The sequence below is a fragment of the Catharus ustulatus genome, chromosome 2, assembly GCF_009819885.2.
Source record: "Catharus ustulatus isolate bCatUst1 chromosome 2, bCatUst1.pri.v2, whole genome shotgun sequence".
Taxonomy (NCBI): domain Eukaryota; kingdom Metazoa; phylum Chordata; class Aves; order Passeriformes; family Turdidae; genus Catharus; species Catharus ustulatus.
This window is the reverse complement of record NC_046222.1, coordinates 22,514,187-22,537,221: the sequence shown is the minus strand read 5'-3', so window position 1 is coordinate 22,537,221 and position 23,035 is coordinate 22,514,187. Positions and strand designations below refer to the sequence as shown.

General features: G+C 47.1%; 1 protein-coding gene across 2 annotated transcripts; it reads left to right on the top strand.

Moving 5' to 3' along the window:
• DRD3 (dopamine receptor D3) lies at positions 1 to 19,587 on the top strand. Of its 2 annotated transcripts, none has more exons than XM_033053075.2 (7): positions 1 to 74; positions 6,996 to 7,287; positions 12,581 to 12,693; positions 13,922 to 14,064; positions 15,084 to 15,280; positions 16,123 to 16,468; positions 17,287 to 19,587. In XM_033053075.2, the coding sequence occupies exons 2-7, from the start codon at positions 7,006 to 7,008 to the stop codon at positions 17,481 to 17,483; spliced, it is 1,278 nt and encodes a 425-aa protein (XP_032908966.1). In that variant the 5' UTR covers positions 1 to 74; positions 6,996 to 7,005; the 3' UTR covers positions 17,484 to 19,587. The 2 variants fall into 2 exon arrangements, with proteins under 2 accessions (XP_032908966.1, XP_032908965.1); XM_033053074.2 differs by lacking the exon at positions 1 to 74 and adding an exon at positions 4,721 to 4,819.
• Positions 19,588 to 23,035: the final 3,448 nt, after the last annotated feature.

Genomic DNA, 23,035 nt, shown 5'->3' with positions numbered 1-23,035 from the left:
CCACCCAGATGAGCCCCTTGAACTCCTTGTGCATGGCGCAGTGCGAAGACTGTGGGGAGACCTCACAAGATAAGGTATGGCAGTATGATCCTCTGACCTCCTCCACAGCCCTTGCTCTGTCAGGCTCTGTCCCTGCACAAGTCACCCTCCTCACTTTAAATCCCCCATCTCCTCTCCACATGGGCAGCACCAACTGCCCAATGCTGACGCAGAAGAAAACAATAGTGGGATCCATCCTTCTGGTGACAAGCTGCAAAACTTGTGTTCTAGCATGACCAAAATTCAATTAAAGCAAAACACGATCAAACCAGTAATTTTAAAGAGGAATTTGGCAGGATGCTGGATTTATCCAATCAGCCTGCTTTATGGGATACAGTGCCTGAAGTCACAATTCTGCCAGATAGAGAGAGCTCCTCTACACTAGATTATGCCTGAAGTAAAGCAGGACTTGGACCTGAAAGTTCCAGTCTAATACCTAACCAGCAGATGAGAGAGTTATTATGTTACCACCCACCCTTGGAGTCAGAACGTTTTGCTGTATAAAATCCATTGCAGATGTGATTTGCATGGCAAAAAAATCCCTGCAGACTAAGCTCACATCTCTGTGGGCTGTGCAGGTTTGGGATGTGCCACCTTTTTTCCATACTGCTGGAAGAGGGGACAGGGAAGATGAAAGCTGGGCAGAGGAAATCAATATCAGCAAGATCTGAATCTCACGTGAATCTTATTAGACATGAGCTGCGCTAGCTTCTCCAAGGAGTCTGTACTGATTCTGCAAGCTGCTGTGCATAGATAATCCTGAAACTGACTGAATTCCATTTTGGCCACCACTATGAAAACAGGTGAGTTTTATAAAAAAAATAAAGCTACTGAGGCCAAGCAGGCATATCCTACTTATATGGCATGGGTATGAATTAAAGTTTTTTTGGAAGTTTGCAGGTTGTGCCAGCCAGAAATGTTCTGTTTACTTCACATCCAGCAGGCAAGGTTATTTTCATGTCAGTGTAGGATAAGTCAGCTTGGGAAGAGTCCCCAGCAGGTGTCTAGTCCAGCATCCTGCTTCAAACAGGGACAGCCATGAGCTCTTTATGGCCATAAATTAGGCCTTTATGCAGTCAGTTATTGAAAAACCCCATGGATACAGAGTATTTTAACAATACTGTTATGAGAGCACCCTGGCTTGCAGGAAGCAGGATGAAAGATTTCTTGCACCTGAGTGACACATTTTAGACACTGCACCTCAAATATTGGCTGTAGTGACAGCAACTGTGGTGTGAAAGCACAATAAATACCATTTGCAAACAATCCTTTAAGCTGCAGAAGTGGAGGGGATAGCAACTCAGCCAGAGATGGCAAAGTGAAGAGTGAGGAGCTTGGGAATCAGCAGTAGTAGGGAAGGACAAACAGGTTTGGGAACTGTACAGAATGCTGATACTGTGGCTGGAAACCAAAGGAAGAAACACGTGCACAGGCTGGAGAGATGCGTGAGGGAACATCAGGACTGATGGGCAAGGAGGTGGGGGGATATTAGGAGGGAACACTGGCATTTATCCAAGCTATTTGAAATTTTTACCAAAGAGCTAGAGGACACATAGGACTGAAAAGAAGAATTAAGGAGCTGGTGTTGGAGGCAAAGAAGCAGGCTGGGAATGAACCAGGTCTGGAAACTATAGTACCTCTCCCCTTTCTGCACATGAAGGAGTGGGAAAACAAGGAGTTTGTTTGAGCAATGAAACCTGTTGGTATATTCTTTCATTTTGAGATTCTAGCCACTTACTACTGACCTGTTTTCTCTGCCATGTTGTGACAACCAACTGCAACATGTCTAGTGTTTAACAAGGGCAAATATACACTACACACTTGATTTTGGGGTAGGAAGAGGGAGAGGATTTTATGAGAGAGATATTGCACTAACCACTGTATTAAAGAAGTTGTACTGTTAATAAAACCCACTGCAAATATCACAATCTAGATTGCTTATGCAAGTTTAATTCAGCCTTGCTTCTGTGTACAGTGAAATCTATTCTAAATTAAATGATCACATGGATTATTATCTTGCTCCACAAGATCTCTGCTGCAAAGCAAACACAAGTAAGTCATTATGTCCCTTCCCCAAAGAGCTTCCAGTCTTGGGAAAACCAGACAACGGGGTGTGAAGGGAGCCATTCCAGGAAGGAGGTGGGGAGGGAGCGCTTAGGATAATGAGCTTCAATAGAGTAGAAGCATTTGCAACTAGATTATTTTTGGAGAATAACATTTGGACAAGAGAGGCTTCCATGAACATCCCAGTGCTTCCATGAAGCCTTCCAGTGCCTAAAAGGGCCTACAAGGAAGATGGAGAGAAGGGACACATAGTGACAGGACAAGGAGGAACGGCTTTACACTGAAAGAGGGTAGGTTTAGATTAGATATTAGGAAGACATTGTAAGGGTGGCAAGGCACTGGAACAGGTTGCCCAGAAAAGCTGTGGATAACCCATCCCTGGAAGTGTTCAAGGCCAGATTGGAACTAGATGAGTTTTAAGGTCTCTCCAACCCAAACCAGTTTATGATTCTGTGAGTTTATGAATTATTTTTTTCCTGGAGTAATATTAAGAAATGAGATAAAAAAATAATTAAAAACAAGATACAAGTTTCAAGGGAAACACAACCAGGCGATCCACTGACACACAAGGCAAAGCAAAGTTAGGTTTCAGCACTGGAAGATAAAAATGTGAAGCAAAACAATGGTGGTTTTGTGGTTATAGCAGTGCATTCCCCCTGATGCATCTCCCTTATCTTAGACGAGGGCCAGGCAGTGTCTCTTTATCGATCTGTGGTTAGCTGCTACATCGAAAGCTGGCAGCAGCAAAGCCTCTTGCTGTTATGCCTTGTGGCCCCATCATCCTAGAGCCACTGTGAGCACCTTGCCAGCCACAGTCCTTCGGGAATTGACCACAAACAAACTGCATTTAAAAACTGCTAAAAGGAAAATGTCTCCATCTCTCTGCCAGTCCCCCTGTGAGGAGTCATGTTCCCTAGGTTGACTCACACACAGCCCTCTCTATAGTCAGGACAAGCATCCCGGTGTGCACTTTCCCCCCTGGCTGTAGCCACGTAAGTGTGTTGGACTCTTTCCAAACTCACAGCTAAAAAGCCTCTTTTTAGAGGCTTTTTTAGAGGCCGCTGACCATGGACTTCCTCCCTTCTTTGACTGCCCCAGGCACGATTAGAGAGTGCATTTACCCAAAAATGAGCAGTACGGTTCAGATGCTGGCAGAAGTTCGACTGTACAAATCTAATGCGAACATGGTAAATGCAGTCCATGTCACGCCGTTTGGGGGCTCCCAAGGGAATGAAGGGGCTGGAGAGCCCTTCACGGGTCATTTGGTCTCATAGCCTAGCAGCTATGTCCTCCAGCAGGACTCGTGTGAATGTGTTGCCCTAGGGACTGCTAGTGACTCATCGCACTCCCCCAGTGCCATCCACGGAGCTGCTGTGGGGCAGTCACAGCCTCGGTTAAAGGCAGTGGTGCTGATTAGTTCCATCAGATCCTGTAAGGGCACTTTCACCATCCCCGGGCAGGCCAAAGACGTTACTCTCACCCCTTGCACCTGATGGGTATGAGGGATTTCTACAGCACCTTTCCCTTCGACCACTCTCACCCACAAAGAGATTAGCCTGCAAAGCTGCAGGCAGGAGAGGTGATCCAGTCAGCCCAAGTCCCAACACATACTTGTGAAGTAAATTCTTAAAAATAGCTAGATAAACTCTGCTCTCTACAGGATCTCCTCTTTTCCTTGCCCACATACAAGCCAGCCTGTGGCCACCCGAACCTGTGGATGCATAAAGAGGAAGGGCACTTTGTCTCATCCTGCTAGGGCCACAAGTCATTGTGCAGCGAAGGGAAACCTCAGCCCTTCTGCTGAGCTTCCTGCATCCTCCTGACAACCCTCTCTGCAAGCCCCATTTGCTGTGCCAGAGTGAGGGGTGGGCACAATCCAGGCTCCAGAGAGAGACAATCCACCGGCATCACTCGTACCCCAGTGACTACAGTCTGAGAACTGTGCCTCAGAGACTCGATCTCAGACCTCAAGGGAAGCCACATCGCAGAGATGTGGCAAGGGTTTGTAGCCGTGCCCTGGCCATTCGTGCTGTGCCTACTGGCAGTGGTCCCTGGAGAAGGATGTTTCGCAATATTAGTCTCCTTTCCAGCTTCCTCCCCGTTTATCCGCACTCCTTCATCTCAGGTTTAAGGTAGTTTATTTAAATATATTTTTTAAACCTCCCCCTTCTTAAAATCATCTCTGCTTTGATAATTTTTTAAACTGTTTTTTGGGTTGTTTGTTTGCGGATTTTTGGTTTTTTGTTTGTGTTTGTTTTTTTGGGGTTTTTTTAAGTGACAACTTTCTGTCTGTTGGGCAAGTAGCCCCGGTCGAGGCATCTCCCTGCGCTCGGCTGCAGCACCGGCGCCCCGGACTCCCAGCTCCCCGCTTCGCCTCCGGGCAGGAGCAGGTCCATCCCTCAGCAAAGCACGCCCTTACTGCGGATCCCGGCCAAAATTCGCCCAGACACCTTCGGCCTCGGCCCTTTGTCAGAAGTGCAACCTCCCGGTCACCTGCGGAGGACACGGGGAGCGGAGCCCGGTCCCTCTACCCCTCCCGGGCACCACGGGGTCCCGGGGCAGGGGCGGGCGGGAGGAGGTGCCAGCCCGGTCCCGCCCCGCGGCTCCGCGCCGGGAAGGCGGCTGAACGGAGCGGGTCGGTCCGGGAGTCAGCGAGACCGGGGACCAGGGCTGGGACCGAGCCCGGCTCGGCGGCGGCACGGCCCGACGGGCCGGGGTGAGTCCTGATTGCTGCCTCCGGCTCCCCTCCCGCCCGCTGCCCGCAGTCCCTTTTCCCGCAGCCCCCCGCCTCCCTCCCTGCCCGGCTTTCCCCAGCACCCCCGGCCCCCCACGGCATCGCCGGGGCACACGGCAGCGGGGCCGGTGGCAGCCCGGGGAGCGGCGCAGCTCCCGCTGTCCCTTGGGTGCGGGAACAGCGGAGCAGCTGGAGACGAACCCAAAGCCGCCGCCGCACCTCGACCCTGCGCTCGGACCCCGAACCCTTCCCCGCACATGGACCTGCCACGCACCCGGGCCCCCTCTGAAGTGGAGACCTACGGGAGGAGTGTCCCTTTCCCCCCCTTTCCCCTCCTCTGCTCTTCCCCACGGCTGCGACCCTTGTCCCCATGGCAGTTTGTCACCCCATTACCCAGGGAGGTGGGTGTCCTCTATGAGGGTATCCAGGTAGACTGGTACGTGCAGCACCCTGGCCAGGTGGAGTGAGCAGGACTGGGGGGATGGAGGACAGTCCAGGGATGAGGGACCTGGCAGGGCTGGCAGTGATGTTGGTAGGAAAGACTACTTTGGGATGAGAGTCAAAAATAGTAGTTCATGGAGAAGACAAGACAGGAACCCACAGCCAAACCGTGTATTGAGATGCCTTATGGTTGTATATATTGTGGGTGATGTTTTGTTCGTTCCCTGTTCTTGATTATCACCTAGGCAGCTGCTTTTTCCAGCACTACAGAATCAGCCTTCCCTGGCTCCAGATGATACAGAATTCCCAGAGTGGGAACTGTGTCCGTGCAAAAGACACAGTAAAATGAATCCTGTCCTTGGATGGCTGCAGCTCAACTGTTTTGTGAACAGTCTTGAACTCAGCAGCAGCACTCACGCTACAAGAGATCTTTGTGATCTGGTGGAAGGCTTAACTTCTTTGTCAGGGTCAGGCAGAAGGAAGATAGAGGAGACAAGCAGAAGCCATCAGAGAGTGTTTTATCCCTGTTGTGAGAGATCCATGTTCACAGGACATGGGGAAGTTCAGTTTCGATCTCATTCAGCCCTTGTCCTCTCCCAGCTACAAAGCATCAGGGGAGAGTCGCACCAGTTTTAAGGATGAATATATCCCAAGGGGCTGGAGCAATTTATACCTATTGCACAGCTACTCTTCCAGGACCGTAGTTGTGCAGCAGCTGTGCATCACAGATGCTGCTGTTTTAGGGGTGAAGTGAAACAGAGTAAACTGGCACTGCAATGTTTTGTCCTTGCTTTTCATACCTGTCATACTGATGATGAGTTCAGCAACAGGAGCAGTAGCAAGGAAAAAAAGATACAAGCCATTAAATGTCATGGAACAACCTTGGTACAGCAGCTTTCATATTTCTGGAAAAAAAATCCTCCTCTTAAATCAAGGAAGGGTAGGTTACTGAGAACAGACTTGAATCTATTGTAAGAAAAAGAAATGCAGAGTACCCTGCAAGCCTCTTTCCATTATTTCATCCCAAACATCAAGCTGGTTTGCTTTTCAGCACAGGAAACATCTTTTGGCCAGGCATGGAAAACACAGAGCACAGTATGGATGGAATGGGAACAGCACCAGCAGTCAACCTTTTACATGGCAGGAAGGGCTTGGGACATGCTGCACAAAAGGAGGAATTCTGGAGGTGGTGCTTGCTACCAGGCTGCCAAGCACTTGAGTGTGTGAAGTTATTGATAACATTTTTTGATGAGAGAAGGAAGAGGATACTTCCCAGAAGAAAAGATATAAGTTCCAAATATTGGCCACACTAGTATGTTTGGGTAACTGTGTTGGGTCTTCCTCATCATTTCAAATTATTGTCTTTCAGGCTGCACTCTTGCCCAGCTGACTGTAGTGTGACTTTGGTGCATCTCAAAACCATTGTCCACTTTCCAAACGGCTGTATTGGTTGTTAAGATCCACCTATCACATGCACAGAGAAAGTGAAATATTGCATTCTTCCCTTGGTTTAGATTCAGTGAAAAACAGAACAGGCCAAGCAAGTCTTTAAGCAAAGCTCTGCCCATGTATGAACAGAAAAAAGACCTCTCTGAGTGGCTTGAAGGAGAATTCATAAGGAAAGTACAAAAATCATAACAGTACCCAAAGGGGGTACTGTTCTCCACAATTACTGCAGAGCTCTGATTTTTAGTCCTCTCTTTCTTTCTTTTTGCAGTGGCAGCTCCATGGCCCTCTTCAGCAGAGGCAGCAGCCATCCTAATGCAACAGATCCAATTCCCTGTGGGGCAAACAGCACCGCAGAGCCTGAGCTGCCCCATTCACACACCTACTATGCCCTCTGCTACTGCATCTTGATTCTGGCCATCATCTTTGGGAATGTGCTGGTCTGCTTGGCTGTGCTGAGGGAACGCACCTTGCAAACCACAACCAACTACCTCGTGGTGAGCCTGGCAGTGGCAGATTTGCTGGTGGCTATTTTGGTGATGCCATGGATGGTGTACCTGGAGGTGAGTACCTCTCAGGAATGATTAGCAGAATTTTGCCACACCACTGCATGCATGGTCATGTTCCTAATGAAGGCAGCAGCACCATTTAGACTGATCTGTGTGAAACAGCCCTGGAGCTGTCCTGCAGGCTATGTACTGCTTGGGTGTGCTTGGAATTATTAAAAAAAAGGAATAAGAGTGTGTGTGTGTGTGTGTATGTGTGTGTGTGTGTGTGGGAAGCCATCCCAGCAAGATAGAATTAGACTCTTCAGTTTGATTGCAACTAAAAAATGTTATTAAAAGTCAAGTTTTATTATTTCAGACTGGAATAGTCTATCAGTTCAAGTGCATTCCAATCCTTAATGAAATCACATTATGCTTTGCTTTAGAAAATACTTGGCATTCACTTTTGCTGTGGACACAGTGGGACTGAGGCACATCTGTGGAGCAGCCTCTGCCCCACACAATGACTTGTTCATGATTTGTGAGCACAACAGTAGGTCTATTTCCTAGTTGTGTTTGTAGACCCATTCAAGACTAATTTCTGTCTGTGGAGCTTGGATAATCAAAGCAGCTGATGCAAGAGTCATCCAAACAACAGAGGAAAGAATTCATACGCATCCCAAACCTGAACTACCAATCCCGGCATTGAGCAGGACTGTAGGACTCCAGCAAAACTAAGATTTTTTAAAAACAGCCCCAAAAGCCCCAAAGTTTTTTCAATATTTGCTGCTGTTTATGGATCAGTGATGCCATCAATGAAGCAGAAATGGCATCATGCTTCAATACACCATGAGCATGAAAATTGCCAAAAAATCATTCAGTCCCTAAAACAGGTATAGAATACCTATTCATCTACTGAAGGTTTGCCAAACCAGACTTCAGAACTGGCCCTTATTTATGGAGAAGCTTAAGGTAGATGAATCCCTCAGATTTAAATGCCACTTGTGAAGTGTGTGCTTTACACTCCATTTTTAGAATCATCAGTGACCATTAAATGTGTTATTTTATCAATCATGCCAACCAGAACTGTCTCTTTCTGAGAAATCTTTTGGGAAGGCTGTGACAGAGCAGCAACAGGAATATTTTATAGCCTCAAAATCCTCATCTCCACTTAAGGAGGTTTCTGGCACAGAAGTGCTATTCAGCAATGTGTCTAGCAATCTGGGGACCAACATGTAGGTCTGACACACCAATAATTCTGCCCTCTACTTTACTGATCCCTGGTGCTGTGGTTGCTGAAGCTCACCAAGTTTGCCAAGAGAGCAGCATCAGGGTATCCTGCCCGCTGGAGTTTGAGGGCACTAAAAACCATCATGCCTTGTGGTCATTGCATAGTTGGAGGAGGACATGGAGCAGCATGGCTGGGAACACCCTCCTCAATCTTCTCACAACATACAGTTCTACCTCCAAAGGGGAAGAAAACTTCAGGAGAAGGTTGTCACTGAGGTCTAATCTGCTGAGACCATGTGGGAGTCACACTGTCTCCTCATCTTGTCTCTCACACGGGAGCAATGAGACCTAAGCTTCTGTGAGCTCCAGGAACTCTACTGGACTGGTGTCAGAGGGAGGACAGAACTGAGTTACAGCAGCTCAGCAGTCCTGACCACAAGAGACTCTTTGTACTCCCACCATGCAAACCCACAAGCAGCTATCTCACAGCTGCAGAAGCCTGCAGCTGCCCTGAGCATCAGCTCTCAAACACAAAACCCTTCAGGGAGCCTGCTTAGATGTACCACTGCTTTCATGCCTGCCATTGCCTGATGCAAACTGGTTTCCTACTTTCCCATCCATGTGCTCTTCAATGTGGCATCACCATTCATATCTGAATTGGGGAGATTCTGTTGTTTATTTTAAGAACTCAAGAGAGTGGTGGATATGCATAAGTTAAAAAAAACCCAATCATTGTGCATTCGTAAACTGAAAAGCTTCCTATAGAGTTTGGAAGTTAAAAATAATAACACTACAATTTTGTAGATAAAGCAGACTGGTCATCAAGGAAGATTAGGCAAAAACCTGACCAGAATAGTCTATAGGGATCTTTAGCATTGTGTTTGATAGAGCCAGGATTTCACCCTGGACGCTTTTCTGATGCATGATCACTGAATGGTAATGAGAGATTGTACCAGCTCATCTCTCTATAGTTTGCTCTTATCAGCTGTAAGAGAATAATATTTGACCATTCATCTCACCCAGGCAGATGTGAGGATTCATTCAGTTAATACCTGGGATATCCTTTGAGATTCCTGGACAAAAAGCACCAGAGGGATAAAGAAGAGGTACCCTGCCAGCACATGAAAACCAGAAATGCAGACTAGCAGGTTCTAGCTGCTGTAGCAAAGATGATTAGAACAGAGCAATAAAAGGAAGAGCAGAAATAGAATTTTAAATTTTTTGAACAAGGCATATAATAAAAAGGCTCTTCTTCACTGTTAAATTCTGGAATAAATTCTGGGTTTGTATACCCCATAGGTAAATATTAACTACTTCGCCAATTCCAGCAGAGCTACTCCCATTTTAGAAGTGGCAGGTGGAAGTGAGAATGGATTTTAAGCCCAAACATTTTGATCTGTCAAGCATCCTCTTAACACAAGCTACAGTCTAGTATGCAGGTGGTGTGATCTGATAGCATCATCCTGAGAGGGCTCACTTCTGAGCCATCCCCACCAGCACCTTCTTCAGTTTTAATGGTTCACATTCTTGAACTCAGCATTTTAATGTGCTCAGGACCTTGGAAACTCCTTAAGTTAAGTGCTTGCTTATCTGCTGGGTTAGCAGCAGCTGGCTTTCATGTGAACATCTGCCACTGGCTTGGTGAAATATTCTTCAGACTCCACAGCTCACACAGAAACTGCACTGCCTTTTGCCTCAAAGTGCAGAAACATCCCTTACTGGGTCCCACTGCAAAGGCTTCCAGAATTTTTATTTTTATATATTTTGAAGTAGTCAAGCAGATCTCAAAATCTGAAAGTAAAACAAGTGTAGTGTTTCTTTGGAAGCTGAATCTGCCTATTAAGGTCCCCAATCTCAGATGGACAGTCTTCAGTTTGCATGTCTTGTAACTCACCTAACTGTGCAGAAAAGCTCAATGGTTTTGGAATTACTTCTTTTTCCCCTTTTCTTACTTTTTCATAAGAAAACAAAGGAGCACCACCATTATCAAGAGAACTGGTGAAGAAAGCACAGTTCCCGTCTGCATTCTGCAAGCCAATTCTCATTTCCCTCCCCTGCATTTATTCAGGGTCAGAGGGTCTAATGGAAGACTGTCCCGTTCAATATCTGATTTCTGAAATGTAGCAGCTGGGTCCAGCAGAGAGCACCCTAAAGACACAGCTCACCTCAGGAAGTTTCTGTGCCTGTGAGTGGGAATGCTGCCTCTGTCAAAACCATTTCAATTTCTCAGGATTCTTTCCTAAACAATTCTCACAGAATTTTGTATTTATACAAGTGCTTTTCTCTGCAGGGGGATGCATCCTTCCTAGGCACCAACACTCACAGGTCTGACCCACTGCCTGAGAAGCCAAGCTTACTTGTGGCTTACCCTCTCCAGTATGGTCAGTAATTTCACGATTATAAGCCGCACCTGATTATAAGCCGCACTTCCGTTTGCAGCGAGGATACTTGCACAACTTTCACAAAGTTGCCAATTAGTAACAGAATCACGGGATCGCGGAGTTTACTGGCTTGGCTCGGGGCCGTGCGGGCTCGGATCAGCCCCACTTTTCCCCCGCCCAGGGCTAGGCGGGCTCTGGCTCGGTGCCATGCGGACTCACACTTCTGGTTGGCAAATTTCTGAACCTCATCAATATATTGGCCGCACCTGATTATAAGCCACACTTCTGGGTTCAGACCAAATTTTAGTCAAAATGGTGCAGCGTATAATCGTGAAATTACTGTATTTTTGAATGGGTTTTGAAAACCTCCAAGGATGGATCCTGCAGACCTACCAAGCAACTGGCTCCACTGGCCCTGTAGTCAGAAAAGTAACCTTCATAACCAGTTTGCACCTTTCTTCCAGTTCATTCCTGTTGCCTCTTGTCATCCCACGACATCATTGCTGTGAAAACCCAGCTCCATCTTCTTAGCAACTTGCCACCTTCAGCCTTTTCAATAACCTCCTGTAAGGGCTGTTAGTTTCCCACCCCTCAAAGCCATCTCTTTTCCAGACTGAAAAAGTCTTCCTCCCTTAGCTGGTCCTTCCAGCTGCCCCAGCCCCCGTGGATTGTTTTGGTGGCTCTCCACTGGATTCGCTCCCATTTATCAATGTTTTTTCCTCTACTGATGCCTCAAAACCAGGTACAGTATTCTAGATGTTGTCTAAAGGTAAGCAAAGACACCAGGAACTAGTGTCAGTTTCTGATAGCTTCCCAGAATCCAACTGAAACAGCAGGATCTTGAGGGCTGAAGGCCAAAATCCAAGCTCTCTCCCAAGCATGGACTTCCTCCTTTTTTCTCTCCTACTCCTCCATTCAGCACAGCACTGGGCTCATTTGCAGTTGAACAAGGAGGCAGCCTGCCTTCCATCTACAAGGAGCAGGCACTGAGACAGACTGCCTCCCTTGGAATCAGGCTGTCATCCCAACCCCAAGGAGAGCAGGGCCACATCGTGCTTGGAGCATGCTTATCAATCAAAAAGGCCATTGTCAAGAACTTGGTGGCTGCTCCAAAACCCACTTTTCTCCATCGCTAAGACTGGCTGCGGCTGAGCTTTCACAACCACACACTTCAGATTAAAAGTTTGAAACAACCAGAAGAACAGCTTGGTAGCAACTCAAGCCCCTTTATTTGAGTAGCCTGTGAGTTCTCAGATCTAATAATCAAAATCTGTAACTGAGATAAGAATTCAAATAAGGTTTTTGAGAAGCCTCAGCCTCAGATCTCAGTTTCATACATAAATGCAAAAACTTGGCAGCACTTTTCCGGCTCACTGCCTGCAAGAGCACTCTGGCAGCTAAGCTGAGAAAGACTTTCAGCCCTTAGATTTTCTCAGATAATCATTAATCAAATGATAAATACAGTGATATCAAATTTAAATCAATTTATCATGCTAGGCCTTGAGAGAAGTGATAGCTGCTGTTTCTTCTCCCTGCCTCCCTCTGCAAGAGCAAATAAAGGATTTATTTAAAATTAAAGTGAGGCTCCTTCTCCCTGACCTACCTTGCACACAACACAGGTTCCTCAATTTCCCTCTTCTCATCACTGTGGCTATGAACTCCTCCAGCTGCTGAGATAGTTGGAGGAGAGCAGCTCCTTACACATAACTTGTCAGGACCTGGTGCAGAGTAAGACTGACAGTTTTGTGTCACTGGTGCAGGTGACCGGCGGGGTCTGGACATTCAGCCGTATCTGTTGTGACATCTTCGTCACCATGGATGTAATGATGTGCACAGCCAGCATTCTAAACCTCTGTGCCATCAGCATTGACAGGTGAGACACAATAGCATCCAGGGGGACAGTCTGGATATGGGGGTGAGCCCTGTGCCCCAGTGGGGCAGGAACAAAAACGTGGGGTGAGCACAGACAGCATCAATGTCTTCAGGACAACAATTCCTGAAGGCCTGTCCCTGCTACTGCTGCTGGCAATGTGGTTCCGCTCACATTGTGCAAGAAGAGGTCTGCACTGGAGGGCAGGGAGACACAAGCAATAAAACATCCCCAGTAAATAGTCAACCACATCCTTGAGCTTTTGTAAGGCAGGAACCACAACTGGTCATTCAATTCCCACTGAGTGTCAAAGAGGGTTTCTCCTGGACATCTCACTCATGAAGTTTTCATAAGCAAAATACTGCCATATACACAGGGAGAGATGAAGATTATTGCTGTGTAATCTTGAGCTTTGCTCTGGTTTTCTGCATTTTAAAACTGAGACTATTTTAAGCAATACTGAGGGCTGGGAGCCAAGACCTTGGCACATGTGATTCTACGGGGACTAAGGAGTGGGAAAAGGGAAAAATACTGCATGCTGTACCTTTGCAATGTGTAATAATTATGTGTAATGTGTAATAATGTGTAATGATAATAATGCAAGGCAGCTCTCAATGCTGCATTGGTCTGGTGTTCCCTCACAGGAATCTGTATCCCCATTTCAGTTTGGCTCTGTCTGCAAGGACCAGCCCCCAGGCTCTCCTAAAGATTCCTGTGCCTTCCAAATCCTTGCCCTGCTGAGCTGCATCGTCTGGGGCATGCTAGCAGCTGAAGGTCCTTGACACCTGCCCCTGGGCAATCTGTCTGTCAGGCTAACACCAGACCAGGCAGCTGAGACAGAGTTTAGTGGTTTGTGGTTGCTCCAGAGAGTGCTCTTTCACAGCAGTGCCCATATAACTTTAGAAGCTTGAGAGTTAGGGATTTTCTGGGGTTTGTTGATCCATCTGGTAGCCCAAACCTTGTAGCTTTGCATGCTGTGAGTTCTGCTGAGCATTTCTCTGCACTGCTGCCAACTAACTGTGATTTCCTCTGTTCCTCCCCCCAATGTCCCACTTACCATTTCTACAAATTGCTGATCCCATCATCTGATTTTCTCTACTTTCCTCTTCTATTTCTTCACCACATTCATCATGTTCCCTGCACCGCTTTCACTTCTCCTTTTAAAAACCTGGTCCTTTTCCTCCCTCCTTCCTCCATCTCCTCTTCCTGGAGGAAATTGTTTGGTCTGCAGATACACCGCAGTGGTGAAACCAGTTCAGTACCAGTACAGCACTGGGCAGAGCTCCTGCAGGAGGGTCTCCCTCATGATTGTGATAGTCTGGATGCTGGCATTCGCAGTGTCATGCCCTCTCCTCTTTGGCTTCAATACTACAGGTAGGTGATATCCTGAACAATAGCACACAGGAGGGGTTGGCAGTAGAGCTGCCCTGTTTTTAGCCAAGTCATTTAACATGGGTCCTGCAGATTTGCTAAGTTACAGGAAATTTTAAGGAACTGGAAAGCATTCTATGAAGGGAGAGAAAAATCCCCATGTGCTCTTGTCTGTAAACTTGCCATTTGCTCAGGCAGACACTGACTGTTTCCCTAAAGGGCAAACCTGCCTGCTCTACTGCCAAATCAATGCCCATCAAGGTGTCCAAGTCTTCAGATTCCCATCAATCAATTACTTTGAGCACACAGAGCAAAACGTGCAGCACATACAGCACATGCACACACCAGACTTATTGGCATCTTGCCAATATCAACAGGTTCAGAAGCACGGTTTTGACTGATACAGAATACATTCCTAAACAGCAAGAGCTGCATATTAGCATTGCTTGTTAGAAACATCCTTCCTATCCAACTGGCTGTCTGCTTCCTTAACTAATCCCTTGAGGAGGGCAAACAATTTAGCCTCCACCTTGGAAGCAGGTTGGTCTTTTTCCTTTCCCTCAGCTAGGGCAACACAGTCTCCCTGGAGGCAGAGGAGCAGGGGAGCTTTCCTTCCTACTGAGTCAGAAGCCTCTGCTCCCTATCCATCCTCTCTGCAGCACCTGAGGCAGGAAAAGCATGGGAGTGGGAAATTCTGCTGCCCTACTCTGCCTAGTTCAGACAGAACCAGTGAATGCACACTCTGCATCTAGACAGCTCAGAGGCTGTCAAAGGAATAGGAGAAAGGATGGGAATAGACATGAGAGAACAGAACTTTTGGCCAGAAAAGCAGGCAGATGCCCTGTGTTGAGTTCGTTTTAAGCATCACTTAGGTAACTGGGTAAGCCAGAGCATAATCTGCACTCCTTAGACTGCCTTTGCCCTCAGCTACCTTTTGTCTCACTTTGCCAACACACCAGAGCCTCCTTGTACTAAACCAAATCAGCTCAGCCACTCCTCTCTTTCTGTCTTCTCCTCCCCAGGGGATCCCAGTGTCTGTTCCATATCCAACCCTAGTTTCGTCATCTACTCCTCTTTGGTGTCCTTCTACCTCCCCTTCATGGTCACCTTGCTGCTCTATGTCCGGATTTACCTTGTGCTCAGACAGAGGCAAAAGAAGCGAACCCTCACCCGGCAGGGCAGCCAGAGCGCCAGCACCAAACCGCGTTATGCACACCAAGTAAGAGCCACATGAACCCAATAGGAGCTGTCAAAAAGGACAGGAATGTGTCATCCCTTCTCCTCAAAGGGTTAAAACACAGAACAGAAAGCATAAGGAAGGACACGATGTGTTTTCATCCCATCCCTTGCTCATCCCTCATGATATTAGAGGCACAGGAGCTCCAGTTAAATCCTTTTTAGACCTCTAGAAGGAGGATATTCCCTGTGTATCTCTGTGACAAGTAGAAAAGAACACAGGCTACTTCCATATTTCTTCAGAGTAGGGTTTTCTCAGACATGCATAAGTCTGGATAATTTCTTCATTTATTGATTTTAATGTCTTCATTTATTGATTTTTGCTTTATGAAGCTTCATTCTCAGGGATTTACAGGCTTTAACCTCTGTTGTTAAAAAACCCTCTTCATCTGACAGACTTAAGAGGTCAAAATAGTCATGGTACATGCAACATTTGTTCCACTAACCTTTCTAGATGAAATTGTCTGCGACCATGGGAACAAACACAACAGTGGGTCATGCATACCCACTCCTTTTACCCATTTTTGTAGAGTGAAGCTGCATTAAAAGGGTGGGGATGCTGAGAGGAGAAGGGCCAACACAAAAATACAGATGAGAGGTTAGCAGAGCAGGTATTTCTGCTCTTACTGTTCTCATGCTTCTCCTTGGTGGGGTGGAGACAAAGAGTTGTCAGCTGCTGGTCACCCCCAGGTCAGTCCAGAGGACATGGTGCAATGTAAGAGGCAAGTGATGCTAAGGATAACTCCTACAGCTTCCGTCATCATCCTCTGGCCCAGTGAGCAGTTTGGATGATTTCCAGTTCCTTTGTGGCATCCTCTTTTGCAGGAACACACGGAGAGGAAAGCTTTGCCAAACAGATGCCAAGGCACATTTTCCCCCTGTCTCTCGCTCAAATGCACAGGCCAGGAGATGTCTACAAAAAGGAGGTTGCTGACTGTCTTCAGCCTGCAGCAGTACCGAAGCTTCTGCCATGAGGCATCCCTCACCAAGGCACCAGGGACTACCCAAAACAGCAGGTGGGAAGAGAGGAGAAGGAGCATGAAGGCAGGAGTGGAGGTACAGAGTCTCAGCAATGGTAGAACCATCAGCAGCTTGAGGCTGGCACAGCAGCAGCCCCGGCTGATCCAGCTGCGTGAGAGGAAGGCTACACAGATGCTGGCAATTGTCCTGGGTGAGTGAGAGCCATTCTGCCTGTGGGGTGCATGGGGTGATGGTTTGGGACTTCCAGGAATACAGACTCTCGTAATACAATATTGAGATTTTTTTAAAAATGCAAGCTGGGCCTTGGCTTCAGCTGTTGCTGCTTCACAAACTCAGGAGAGACAGTAGTGGGATATTTAGGGAACTACAATAATGCTCCCAAATGTTGATAGCCACCTATGTTAGTGTTTTATTTACTATGTTTTGTTACCCTTGTGTTTAAAATCAGTAGCCAACAAGACCTACTAGAAGGAGCAACAGCCAATATCTTTGCTTTTCCTTTGTTTTACTCTTACAAGGCTGGAACAATCCTAAGTTTTTATACATGCAGAAGCTCTTAGGTCCAATTACAGAAGGGGAAACTGAGGCAAGGAGCTGCAGAGGAACCAGTTCATGCAGCTGGGTAGAGAAGCCAGGAGACTGGTGTCCCTGTCACCTGCTGTGGTCACCAGATGCACTGTTCCCCCATTAACTCAGTAGTAGCATGGAAATAAAGCAGCTCTCATCCAATCTGATTAAAGCAGCTAAGGCTTTCCCTCAAAGTTGTGGCTATTTGCTTTTGTCTGTCATCAGACCACTTCTGAAGCCACATCCCATTGGTCCCAAGGAGCCCAAGCTTTTGCCAAATCCCTCTGTGTCAGGAATAAATGTGGCTTTCAGTGTTTGTCAAATACAGAAACATAATGGAAATAGGGAAGAGGTGGAGGGAGAGGCCACCAGTGCAAGCCTCTTTCCAAATAGTTGCTGCTCTAAACTCAGGGGTTGTTTTCTGCCTCTCTCTAAACCCAGGAGCATTCATAGTCTGCTGGCTGCCCTTCTTCTTGATTCACATCCTCAACGCCCACTGCCCATCCTGCCACGTGCCTCCAGGGCTTTACAGTGCCAGCACCTGGCTCGGATACGTCAACAGCGCCCTCAACCCCATCATCTACACAACTTTCAACACTGACTTCCGCAAAGCCTTCCTCAAGATCCTCTGCTGCTGACTGTGGGGCCACACCAGGCTGCACAGGTCTGCAGCAGCCCCCTGGGAGGAGTAAAAGACAAGCCAGCGAGTCCCTCAGCACTGGGCACAGCCCTGGGTGTGCAGCAGATCAGCCAACACAGTGCATCACTCCTGGGAGCTTGCAGGGCATACGTGACCCGCACACAGAAGGCATCTCTCATCTCTGCTGCTGGAAATGCATTTGCCCTCCCACAGCTGGAACCTCAGCCTGCAGAAGGCACCCAGCTCATGCACAGTAAGAGGACAGAACCTGACCTCTTGGGTAAGGATCCTGATCTCTTCAATCCGGAGCTAAGAGTGAAAATTGGACAAGGAAACAGAAAAGGAGCACTGATGGAGAAATAACAACTTTCCTGTTGTTTCCATCAAAAGGTTTGCCTGTAAAACTGGGTCAGTCTAAGTGCTTGAGAAAATCGCCCTAGTTGCAAATGTGCTGCCAGCTTGTATTTTACTGGTCCTTGCAAGGCAGAAGTGGCTGCCCTCCCTCTGGAAGGTTAGCTCACATGAGAAGTGCAACACTACCCCGGGCTCCCCTCTCCTCCTGACTCGAGGACCAGCGATAGATTGGCCACTACTTAACTACCACGCACCTCAGTGACTGACTGTGGCCACTAAGAGAACAAGGCTCTTGATACCTGCCACAGATTCAAACCTGTTTTTTCACCTGGTTGCATGCCCCCCACCTCAAAATTCGTTCGCAGTATCTTTGGAACCAATCTTCACCTGCGCATCTCTCCTGACAGGAGCACTGCTAGATTTAGGGTTTGTACCATCTGGTAGCTGCAATAACTCTGGTCACAGCCCATACCTGGAGGAGAGCTGTTTCATAACATTCCTCACAGTAAGAAGGGACAATTGCCTTGGGATCAGCCCCAGGACTCTCCTTGACACCCCTTACCAATACTCTTGTCATCACATACGGCATCTGTGTATCCCAGCATCCAGGAGCTGGCCGTGGCCTCCTTTCCCAGCAGTATTCTGCAAAGCCATCTTCAGTAGTTCCTGGATGAACAAAAGAGACAAGTCCTGATGTAGCCAAAGCTGGTCTCGTGTAGCCAAAGCTGGCACTCTAATGCTCTTCCCCTCACACAGACAAACCTGGCACGGGCCAGAGAGCCTCAACATGATTCTCTCATTTCGCCCCCTTGCTGTACTGGATTAGAGGCTTCAGCTCTTACTACCAGGACTTGGCTTAGCTGTGTTGTCAGCCATGCTCCTTTGATAGCTTTGGGCATAACTCTGTGTGCTGCTCCTGCCTGTGTCCATGTCACCGCTTCTCTTCTGGGAAGGGATTCCTTTCTTTCTTAATATGAAACCAGAGCCATTGTCCTCTGCCTCCAGAGCACACAGCAGAGCTCAAGCTGCTGCTTTGGTTTGTCTGGGTTTTTGGGAGGAGGATCTTGTGGAGCGCATGTGTCATTTGCCTGGGCAGGTGCCCTCCATACTGCATTGTAACTGCCTTAACCCAATAAAACACAAGTGTGACTGGAAGTTTTGGTATCTTTGTGGTGAACGTACCTTCTTCTGTCACCTGTAGCCCTCTTAACACTTTCCCTGTAAAAATTTATCATCCACCATCGCACAAGAACTCTTTATTATTACTTGTCTTTTCCTTGCAACTGGGAAAGAAATCAAAGGCTGCTGTAAGCACTTCCAACAGATGAATTCTGGAAATACAGTCAATTAGTTTCCCAGCTATGCCGGGCAGACATGCAGTAGTTTTACTCCATCTGCTCAAAGATGCTGGATAGTACAGGAGGCACTCAGCACACAGGATGGTGGAGGCATGAACCAAGTGAACCAACCTGACTGATTGCCACTCAAGGAATTCTCATCAAGATGCTTCGTAACAGAGATCACCAGTCCAGTTGCTTTATAAAAGGAGGAAATTAAAAGAAAAACCTGTTAAAGGAGGAGTAGGTCCATTTCAAGACCTGGCCTAACACCTCTCAAGGGTCAGTTTAATCTTACTTGAATTTGAACCAGTTCTTCAAAGAGCGATCCCCAGGATAATTCAGGATAGAGGTAATAGCAGGAGATGTGGCAAAAGACTTAGCAGCATTTTGGTGTCCACAGCTAAAAGGGATGGGAAAATTCTGTATCTAAACATATACAGCCCTTTCTTTACTAAGATCTGAACTATCAGATCACAGAACTGACTAGGGACAAAAAAAAAAAAAAAAAAAAAAGAAAAAAAAGCACAAAACCCTCACACAATTACAAAAACTCAACTCCAAACTAAAACAATCTCTGTCTCCCCCTTCCTCAAGTGGTGCTTGACCACCATGCCCAGTTTTACTCTGTCAATATGAACATAGGTGACCCCATAGAAAATGCCAAGGAACAGAAGCAATCAAAGGTGCAAGCAGTTGATGCCCCTCCACCATCTCCAGAAAGCCAGAAAGCCCACTCATTATTTACAGCAGAGTAATCTGCATTCTCCTTTTCCAACTGCTCAATATCTCCTACTAATCTTAATTTTCTACATTTTCCTCCTTGATGTTTTGTTTTTCATGACTCCACAACTGGCTAGGAGAGGTGAGCTATGATGCTGTGCTCTGCATTCTGTGGGGATTCATTTACATGCTGATATTCACATTAGAAAAGCCTTTGGACATTGCAGAAACCTCCTCCCTGCAGAGAGAAGGGAGCTCGAAGACAGCCACAGGCTGCTTTGACAGCAGGGCTGGGCAGGTGCAGCACGGAGCCCTGCAGCCTGTGCTCACCTCCCCCCTGCCCCAGCAGGCAGCTAGAATGGGACACCTCAGGCCCTCTGTTCTGGAAGACATTTGTAAACAAGCCAGTGGAGAGAGCAGCCAGGAAGCAGCTCCACTGAAACTGAGGAAAGTTAAGACCCTTTGGAGATGAAGGAGAGCTGGCAACACACACTGGGAAGATCAGCCCCCCTATAAAGTACAAGGCAGCCATCCAAGTACTGCCTGTCTAGACACATTTACAGCACGCCTGAGAAATGGACTGCAAAACACCATTTATCCCCTGCATCCACCATCTCCCAGCTCACAGAGCCATAGGCTCCGGCTCAGCTGCAGGAACCCAGATGAATGAGCCACTGAGCCCACATATCCCACAGTTTGCTATTCCACATGTGCTGGGGCTCCCCATCTGTGACATATGTGCCACATGCTGCATGTGTTAAACTTCAGGTCTAGGATGAAAAACACAGATTACCCAAGTTACTAAAATCCTAAATGGTACCAGGCACTGAACTGAAGCCATCCAGAGTTAAAACCAAAAGCTCTTCTGTTGAGTTTTACACTGTAAATTATAAATGGAGAAGAAACCAGAAAACACTCTACCTTGTCAGAGGCAGCAACAGGCACAACAGGCATCAGATCATACAAGAATCCTTAAGCAGAAGAGCACAAAGGTCCATGGGGCAGAAGATAAAACAATCTTCCATGAGAAAAAAACTGATTCCTGGCAAGGCAAGGAAGCTATGGAGGAGGTGGGTTTCACCTGCCATCACAGACTAATGCTCTGCAGATGACACTGCTCAGTGACTATTTTGCAGGTACCTTGCAGCAGCTGTTGGACATGTTGTTTTAAGAATCCCAGCTGCAGTCAGATATTAAAATACACATTTGCCAAACTATAAGGACAAAGCCTTACAGAAAAATCTCACTTCCCCAGGTAACCCTCTTTAGGGGCTGACCTGGCCTGGCCAGATATTCAGCTGAGCTCAGCTAGACACCAGTGTGGGGCTAAGTACAGGAAGAGGAGGGAGTACACATGGAGTCTGCCTCTGAGGGGGACTGGAGTGACAGGAAGTTCTCTGTTCCCAGTTGAGACCAGCACAACTTGCTCAGGATGGCAGCTCCCCTGGAAGACAGAGCTTGGCTGCAGCTTACTGCTGTTCCTGATGTGATGTTTTCTGAAGAATGTCTAATCAGTGCCAGCATTTCAAGGAAGGATCAACAGCCTGCAGGCTGCTGATATGGTGACACTCAGGAAACTACAAATAAGAATTGTGGACAACCCAGAGGACACTGGTAGCAGTCTGATTAGTTTCAGCTAAGTATGTGATGGTTTGGTCACAAAGTGACAGTCCCTGGCAGCCTTCAGTCTGCAAACACACCTGGCTGTGAGGTGTCTCATCTACCAAGAAGAATGGGCTCACCAGTTCTTTCTCTGACCAATGCAAGTATCCCAAATCTGCCTGAGCCTTTGAATGAGCCATTGAAGTGAGTTTTCCTTATCTAATGGTAATAATGAATTAACATTAACATAACAATGTCATCTCCTGTCAGTATTTTCGGCGTTTTACCACCTGACTCGCTGCCTTAAGAGCAAAGGAAAGCTCAAGAAAAAAGCACAAGACTGTAGGAATTTCAAGGTATGAGGGATTAAAAACTGAATGACTTCTTCAAAGTCAGCATCAACTGCTTATGTACCTCTTGCTGAATGACATTGAACAGGATGTAAAAGATGTATCCCAGACCAATGCTGCCTTTCAATCTCAAAAGTCACTGATCCAGTTATTCTGTTACTCCCCAAACAGTCAACCTCCGAACATAGTAGGGACCTTTCTTGTTATGCTTTTGTGGCATCACTCATGCCACCTCTTTTTGTTCCTTACTGCCTCAAGTGTCACATCAGAAGCCCACCAGCTCTGATGCCAACCACACATTTCTACAACATTTTCACCCAGGCCAGGAATTCTCTTGAGTTTTCTTCATGATTCTGGAAGTGAATATCTTCCTGCCAGATACTGGGCTCATCTTATCCCTGAATGCCTCTGGAAATGTGAGGCAAAGAAAACCCCTGGGGCCAAAGAAGAAAATGAACATAATTAATAAATTAATTTCAATATAATGATTGAAGCATCTCAGTGAGACAAGCATCAGACTGTTGTATCTTTGGTGATGTGGGGAAAACCTTTCTGCCTTCCTGCCCTGGGGACTCTTGTCACTTTTAGTAAGTTTTACCACACAGCTATGAGGATGGCAAATTGAACAGCCCAAATGAAGACCACTTTTCACTGTAAAGAAGCACAAATACTGAGGGAATCACATTTCTTTCTCCCATCCTGTGTCATGGTAGAAGGGCTGTGGTGCAGGTGGATTGCTTACCTTGCTATGCCCCAGCTGAGAGACAGCAATACTTTTGTCTCTCTGGGAGTGTCAGGTCAAGGGACATGAGCAGATGGTTGATGCTAGAGGACTACCTTGAATATTTGTGACGGCAATGGCTGTGGGCAGCAGGGGAGCCAGGGACCAGGGGTGAGTCCAGCACTAAATATCCCTGTCAGCCTCAGCTCTGAAAGCTACCAGCATTATTCTGTGGCCTTTTGCAGCCATTGCTGAATTCCCTGAGCCACAAGAGAGTGCTTATTTCTCCTCTAGGTGTGCACAAAACTAGAGATGGAAAAAGGCATGTGCCACTGGCTCCTGTAATTTGATGTTGGCAGTACTACCCATGGACATACTACAGAGCTCCCACTCCTGTTTTTTTGCTGGCCTTGCCAAATCCTAATCATTCTGTTCGTCTATGTTCCTTCCTCCCAGACGCTCC